The sequence below is a fragment of the Antechinus flavipes genome, chromosome 1 (genome assembly GCF_016432865.1).
Source record: "Antechinus flavipes isolate AdamAnt ecotype Samford, QLD, Australia chromosome 1, AdamAnt_v2, whole genome shotgun sequence".
NCBI lineage: Eukaryota > Metazoa > Chordata > Mammalia > Dasyuromorphia > Dasyuridae > Antechinus > Antechinus flavipes.
Window position 1 is genome coordinate 100620183 of NC_067398.1, and position 8630 is coordinate 100628812.

The 8630-nt window shown below is 33.1% G+C and overlaps 1 protein-coding gene across 1 annotated transcript in view; it reads left to right on the forward strand.

Moving 5' to 3' along the window:
- The window catches only part of MPDZ (multiple PDZ domain crumbs cell polarity complex component), a 215033-nt gene extending 206888 nt beyond the window's left edge, over positions 1–8145 (forward strand). Inside the window, exons 46-48 of the mRNA XM_051970827.1 lie at positions 483–595; positions 1988–2111; positions 6708–8145. Of these exons, the coding sequence (XP_051826787.1) occupies positions 483–595; positions 1988–2111; positions 6708–6854 (384 nt within the window). The 3' untranslated portion in view covers positions 6855–8145. The remainder of the gene's footprint in view (positions 1–482; positions 596–1987; positions 2112–6707) is intronic.
- The last annotated feature ends 485 nt before the right edge of the window (positions 8146–8630 follow it).

Here is an 8630-nt window from a genome sequence, read left to right on the forward strand (position 1 = left end):
AATTTCAAAATATAATTTAAGTTAAATAAAGAGAACTTTGAATTTATAGATACACTGTGTATAATAACTACAATTTCATATAGACAAACAACTTTATAAGACTATAAGCAGTGACCACTCATTATTCCAGAGGACTTAAGATGAAATCTGCAATCCACTTCTGATAGAGAGGTAATGGCCTTTGAATACAGAAATCCCCCAATATGGGGATTTCTTTTACTTGACTATATATATTTGTTACAAGGATTTTTTTCTCAGTTGCATAAAGGGTAGGAGGCAGAAAATGTGAATTTTCACTGATTGAAGAAATAAAATTTAATTTCAGAAAGTTATATAACAATATTAAAAAATCTTTCCTATAGGAAATTGTTTTAAATTAATTTGTATGGCTATTTAAAAAAAAATTGACTGATGTGGAGATCAGCATCAGTCACATGAATTCAGGGTTTTATTTTGCCTCTCTTTTGTATTTTTGTATACAGGTAGTTGCTGGAGGAGATGTTAGTGTTGTCACTAGTCCACCACAGGAGCCAGCTGGTTCTAGTCTTTCCTTTACAGGCCTGACATCAAACAGTATTTTTCAGGATGATTTAGGGTGAGCACAATTTTTTTTATATAAAATTTAAGAATATGTTCCACACTTGAGATGTGGATTTGTGAAGAATAACTGAAGAAGAAGCAGGAATGATTTCAGTACTTGTTTCCTATAATATCCATTCTCTGCTCTTGATAACCATGACCATCTTAATTCCCTGAAACACTAATAACACTAATGCATAGATGAAAAGTAACAATAATAATAAAATGGACAAAATATATCCTTTTATCCTGTTAAAAAGCATAATGTAATAAAAATTTTATACTAAAAGCTTAAATGTGGTGTAGTGGATAGACAGCTGGTCTGGGAACTATGAAAATCTGGATTGAAGTCTTTTCTTTGACCCATCATTGGGTCACATCCTAAGGAAGTCACCTATCTTCTCAATTCTCTAAGCAGTTCTCTAAGATTAAGTTGCAAAGAAAGTGCTAAAGCTTGAGAGGATTTCTTTAACTTCTTGTTTAGTGCTTTTCGGTCATGTCTGACTCTTTGTGAGTTGGAGTTTGGAGTTTTCTTAGCAAATATACTAGCCTGCTTTGCCATTTACTTCTCCAGCTCACTTAACAGATGAGGAAACTGAGACAAACAGGGTTAAGGGACTTTTCCAGGATCATACAACTAGAAAGTATCTGAGGCCAGATTTGAATTCAAGAAGATGAGTCTTCCTGACTCCAGACTAATGCTCTATCCACTGCTGCCTACTTGTCCCTGGGATCTTCCTGTATTAGTGAAATTATAGGTCAAGCCTCTGTCCCTTTACAGATTTACATTGGATTAAAACTATCACCAAGTAAAGCATGCCATCTCATATTCACTAACTCAGACTTAGCTTGGTATGTTAACAAACTGGTGTGATCTGGAGGTGAAACTGTCAAACTGTGTCTTTTGTCCTCTGGACTTTTAGATATAAGCCCTAAAATGGACAGTTACATAATCTCCTTTTCCATGAGTGCAAATCCTGGAACCACATAATAAATGATGGCACAAATAAATGAGGTGTGTTTGTAAATGACTCAATGCTATTGTGGTATTTATTTTCTTTTAGGCTCAGTTCTTGTCTCTGCACAGTGGGATGCTCATATAAATCACATTACTTTAATAGTCCACTAAACTGCAGCTTTTCTGTCTAAAGTAGAGAACAAATAAAGTTCTGGGCTGAGTGAGAACATGCTGTGAATATCTTTGTGTATAAGGGAACTGTAAATGAATAATAGATTTAAGGTGTTAAGTGGGATTTCATTAGATTATGCAAATTTAGAATTCCCACCATAGCAAACTCATAATATACCTGCTGCCAGCATCGGGCAGACTTTCTTGTCAGATAATTCCATATATATCATATCCACACCCACATACTAAAAATTCTTTTTTTTTCTTTCTCTACTTTAGCCCTCCTCAATATAAGAGTATTACTCTTGACCGAGGACCAGATGGTCTAGGTTTCAGTATAGTGGGAGGATATGGCAGCCCTCATGGAGACCTACCTATTTATGTTAAAACAGTATTTGCAAAGGTAAGAACACACATTTTAACCATTCCATTCTCCCCCTAAACATTATTAGTGGTCAGCAGCTGGCTTATTAATTTATGGCCTGAGGTAAATGCCAAATGACCAGCAGTTGATCATTTTCTTTGGGAACTCCCTATAGGAATGAGCTATTAAATATTTTTGTCCAATTTGATTCCGAATTTCACTTAAAGTTAATGAATCTAAATTAAAATTGTATGTAATGCTATGGAATCTCTATAGATATGCAATTAGATAAATCCTTTTATCATTGAAAACAGAACCTACTTTTACAAGGTGTCCTTAAAGTCTTAATACAGTTTTCAATTTTAATAGTTTAAATAATTTGTTATATGAAGATAAACTCCAGGGAGAAATACTCCCATAGAGTTCCAAGCCCTGAGTCAGAAATACTTGCATTCAAATTTGGTTTTGGATACTTCCTAGCTATGGAAGGCTGTGCAAATTATCAAACCTCTGTAATAGCACTTTTTCCTTAGGTTTGTTATCAGGATAAAATGAGATAATTAGAAAGCACTTTGTATAGTGTCTGTCACATAGTAAATACTAGAAATGCCAGCTATCTAAGGATAGATATCCTTTCCTTTTAGGCAATCATTCCACCTATATTAAGTTCTTACTGTATATTAGACTATGTTTTAAAGTTATGGAAAGTAATAATAAAATAGTTATATTAAGCTAAACCCTGAAAATAAGTAAAACATGTAAATATTTTTGTTATTGCCATGTTATTGTTGCACTTGATAAGGTCAGTTATTTCATTGCTGTGAGTTCTTTCTTTAGGAACTCTCTCTTTTTATCCTCTCTATCTTTGCTTCAGCAGATTGTTTCAATGAATTACTATGACCAAAACAACAAAAGCACCCACAATCAAACTCCTGATGGTGTGTTTCATTAAACAATGAAGTTGGTCCCTGTATGAGAGATGCATAATTTCTGATTAAACCAGTTTTGTCAGACCTTCTATAGTTCATGCTTGATTAAAATAATGTTTGAGGGTCAAGGATCCTGCTTGCACTAGAATGAGAAAGGCTTACTAGAATGAGAATTGCTAGTTCATAGAATAAACTATTGAATAAGAATTTTTCCCTTCAATGGAGGCTAGAGGACATTTGCACCAAATTTCTCACTTTACAGTTGGGAAAACTGAAGCACAGAAAGGAGTTAGGGTTTGTCTATAAACTGGTTACTGATGAAGTTTAGACTAGATCCCATGGTTCTTCATTTCTAACCACTGAATTTTTTCTGCTGCATTTTGTCATTTTTATTGATAGTCTGAAATACACAAGCTATATACTTTCACCTGACCTATTTATTCACATCATTTCCATCACATAACCCCGTAGTGGGCAGAATTACCTCTCATTGCAAAAAGCAATTACTACTACTACTACTACTACTACTACTACTACTACATTTTTATATTTTAAGCTTTTATTATTAATTATTATTTTTTGCTCCTCATTAGGGAAAAAAGAAGGAAAAACAAAATGCTGGTAGCAAAAATGCACAGCCAAATAAAACAAATTCCTCCCATGTCCATCTATATCTCATTCTACATCATGAGGCAATCACCCATCATGTTGAGGGATACACTTTTTTGAGCTCAATTTAATAGTTTTTTTCTTAATTTATTTAATATTTTGACCAGTTATGCTTAAAACAGTTTTTTTTAACATTTGTTTTTTAAAACTTCTGAGTCCAAAATTCTCTTTCTTATCCCCACCTTCTGGTCTTATTAAGAAAGCACATGAAGTTATGTAAAACATTTCCATAAAAGTCATGTTGTGAAAGAGAACAGATCTTCCCCTTTAAAAAAAAAAAAACTCTCAAGAAAAGTAATTTGTGTGTATAGGAGAGAGAGAGAGAGAGAGAGAGAGAGAGAGAGAGAGAGAGAGAGAGAGAGAGAGAATAAGAATATTTCATAGAGGAAATATATAAGAAATGGAGGTGATTTATACCATTTCACTTCTATCTTTCTCTTCTAGAACATTCCTCTATCATCCTTCCATTTCATTTTTTTTTTAAAAAAAAGATAATAATAATACATTTTTGAAACTTCTTACCCAATGGCTCTTTGCATTTTTTACTTAGAGACTTCAGGGGATTTGTGATCTCATGTGAATATTTCTTCCATCCATGCAAGCCACAACATATCCATATCTTCTTATTTTGTACAAATCTTGAATTTTTCTATGTTTTCTGATAGCTTCTCTATACAGAAGTTATTCACTGTATATTAGAATCCTTTTTGTAATTCAGGAGCTTTTGATTTGGTTTGGTTTTGTGTTTTTCAAGGGACAAACCCTTTTCAGAACAATGTTTTTGAGTGCATAAAATAGTACATAGCATTATAAAAGAACATAATTATTTTGAAATACAGTTATCAAAATGTTAAAAAAAAGATGTTTATATAAAGAACCTTTTTATGATTTATAATTGCCAATTGTACTTTCAGGTTATCCATTCTTCACCTCTCCTTCTTGATATTTAACTGGCTTTTTCCTCCATTTCTTATACATTTCTTCTGTGTTAGTCTTTATATTATCATGTGGTAGCCATGTGTTCCCCTTTGCACACCTATTAACCACCACAAGGTGTTTCTCCAATGTTCTTTAGCTCAAAATATCTTTGATTCTTGAAAGATGGTTTTATTGTATGCTTTTTTTGTATTAGAATGTCCAGGGTACCTAAAAAACAAACAAGATCACCAAGTTTGGACTATGAATAGAAATAAATGTGAACCAAAATAGGAAGTGAAACTATTAAAAATATTCATTTTTGTGCCATGGAATATCCTCACATCATATCTTCTAACCATTTAATTTAATGTATAGATACTGTCTTACAGGATTGGAAAGGGTCATGAGAGGGAAGAAAAGGACAAAAAGTAAAAGACCAAAGTCTCAGTATTTAGAGAGTAAACTGTAAATCCATGGAAAAAATAATTTTATATGGACATGTGAATATTTCCTGTATAGAAAAAAAAATAGAATTCCACAACCTTACAGCCCAGGAGGCTGATTGATGTCAGATCTATTAACAAAATTCAATGTGAGATTTCAAAAGAATGCTGTGGTGCACATATCCATGTGGTAGTTATTTTTTGTTGTTTTGGAAACCACCATTGTTTTCATTGACTTCAAATGCTCTACCTGAAAGCAAGCTAGTTTGAGATCTAATTATCCAACTTTATTTAAGTTAACTATTCCCTCTTCTAAACATATAAACCATATTTAGTTATAGATAAAAAAAAATCTGTGTGTTTCTTCAGCTTAGGCAAAAATTATTTAAGGCAAAGTGGTTAGAGTATTAAAGTTTTTTTTTTTTTTTTAAGTAAACACTCATAAGTTTTCTAGATTTCTAAAAATCTTATTCACAGTTGCATGGCTCCTACCATGAACTTGGTTGTCCAAACTGAACTCATTATTTTCTCCTCAAACCCTCCCTTCTTTAGAACTTCTTGAATGTCATCAAGGGTACCATTCTTTCCACTACACATCATTACCTATCTACTCTGGGAAAGTGCTGAATCAAGGTCTGTTCACAACCACCCAAAGACTTGAAATCAGCTCTAAATTTAGTTAGGATTTATTATGCAGTGTAAGTTGCTTAAGTCTCCCTGCACCAGTTTTCTTATTTGTAAAATAGTGTCATGTAAAATAGGAAAAGCTTAAGACTTGGATCTGGAAGGCTTCAATTCAAGTCTTTGTAATATCTATGTGATTGTGTAACCTTGGGCAAGTCCCTCCAGTTCTTGGGACCTCAAGTTCCCCATCTATCAAATGAGGGTATAGGACCAGATGTTCTCTGTATCCTATTATAATACCACTAAGTTCGAGCTCACTCTGGTATCTCAGTTTTAATTTTAGGTAAAAAAGGTTTTTTTCCCTCCTTTTATTAAACCACATACCACCATTAAGTCAAGTGTTTATGGTCCACAGAAAGAGGATAAAATAATAAAATTACACCGTGGTTTAGATCTTCAGGTTGTGTAACTCCAAAGCAGTATGTGGTTTTTGGTTTAATACATTTTGTCTTTTTATCCCAATTTTGGAAGGGAATCAGCTTTCAATGTACACAAACTCCTCCCTTCTCCTAATTGAACCTCACTTTTTAACAAAGAAAATACCTGACAGACCTTTTTCCCCAAATAGTTCCTCTCTCTTACTTGCTACCTTGAGATGACAGTTACATTTCATTATCTATTCTCTAGGCCTATCAGGGGTTTTTACTTTACTTAGAGATCTCTTTCTTTATAGTAATGCTTTCATTTACATGTTTGAAGCCATTGTATTGAGGAATTTTTTTGTTTCTGCTTATTTCATTTTATATCAATTCATATAAATCTTCCCATGTCTCTCTGGATTATTCATATTCATCATTTCTTATTTCATATTAATATTCAGCCATTATGGACTCCATGAGCATCTATTTGAATCTTAATTCTGTTACTATCATAAAGAGTAATATTACAAATTTGTTGACAAATATTGGGCTTTTGAACTTCCTTGGGAGAATATGTTCATTAGTGGAAAGGCCATGTTTTCTGGAGACAAATAACCTTTCTTTGCATTGCAGGGAGCTGCAGCTGAAGATGGACGCCTGAAAAGGGGTGATCAGATAATTGCTGTCAATGGACAGAGCCTAGAAGGGGTGACCCATGAGGAAGCAGTTGCCATCCTGAAGAGGACGAAAGGCACTGTCACTCTGACCATTCTCTCATGATCTGAACTTCAATAGCATGCTTGGGTCATCAGATCATCTTATTGAATATTTCTTAATAGTAAAGAGAATGGAATTTTTCTTGTCACTTTTTTTTCACCTCATCTTTACTTGCTTCTTTAGCTGTATCAGAGGACAGTGACATTTTTTTCCCATTTTGAATATATTTGTCATTCGGTCAATTCCTTTGATGTCTTTGTGGATCTAGTTCTGAATATCACAGGCCATCATTGCTTGTTATGCCTCTCTTTTCACCACCCAGTTATACATCACAACTTTGCAAAAATATATGATATTTTGTAAAGGATAAAACAGAAATATGTGAAAAAATAGTTACTAGAGACAATATGGATGATTTTGGGGGTAAATATTGGTAGAATTCAGGGTGAAAAAGAAAATGTAGATTTTTTTTTTTAAAATTGGGTATGATATGGCCAACATTTCCTCCCCTACTACAAACACATGAAAAACTGTGCTCTGGTGTGAAAAGCTGCAATGAATTTTTTTCAGTAATGCCCTCACCTTGAGGATTGCACAATTTCAATGAGGATTTCTCTTTGGCCTTTATCCATTTCTGTTGAATCAGGCTTTCTAAACTTAGGTTGGAAGCAGTCAGTCTGTAAAATAGCATCTCTGAATGTTTTTGAAGAAAAAATATTTTAAAACTCTTAGAAATTTTCCTTTTCATTAATGACCTATTCTAGGATATATTGCTATTGTTGTAGGCATTTACTTCCACTACTGTGCAGTGTATATTTTTCTGCAGGAAGCAGCCAGGCTAAAAATGGAGTGGCATACAGAAAACCTGAAATATTTCAAGTGCTAGTTTTAACTACCAAGGCAACACTAAAAATGTGTTAATGATCCGGGTGATTGGCTTAACAATTAGTATTAATTTTAATGTCTGAAAACAACAGTGTGTTAGTAATTATTGTGGTGATAAGCCATTAGTAAATTCATAGAAAAATTAAGGAGATTAACATAACTTCATTTCATTACTTCCTATTAACAATCTTATAGTACAATAGCCTCAGACCAAGGAAAACAGATGGGACTGTTTATTGAGACAACTGGTAAGGCATTATCATGTGTTCCTTCCCATTTTAGAGCGTGAAACTCCTACATTAGAATATGTAAAGTCACTTTAAATATTATCTATATTTGTAACAGAAGTAGTGTACAGATATTTTATTACTGCATTCTTGTGCAAATGCAGAATTGAAGTGAATAAATATGAGGCTGTCTCGCTGGTGTACAAATAAAGAAACAGATGTATGTTTTGTTTTAATGGGAAGATGCCTTTTTCATTCTGTTGTTTAAGATTTAAGATTTTAAATTATGTTTTTATCATATTTAATTGGACACATCATGTCCGTTATAATCCATGAATCCTAGGGTATCATTATTATGGAAAACTCAGCATTGTTCACTTCTATTGGAGACTCAATAATGGAGTTATAATGGAATCCTGATGCAATGAAGAAAGGTAAAAAACATTTTAGAGACAGAAGAGTGCTCTGTATGTACACACACACACACACACACACACACACACCAATCCAGAAAAAGTAATGAAGTGGAAATGTAATGTTTGTTTTTAAAGGTTCTAAAAAATTTAGAATGGACATATCCACTGTACAAATTATTAATGATTCATATATTTATACAAATTAGTGAATAGACATTACTCATTGGAACTCTTTTGAAACAGTCTAAAAACAAAAAAAAAAAAAAATGTCATTTTAGGTGTCCAGCAAAGGGCTAAAATAAATCTGTAGT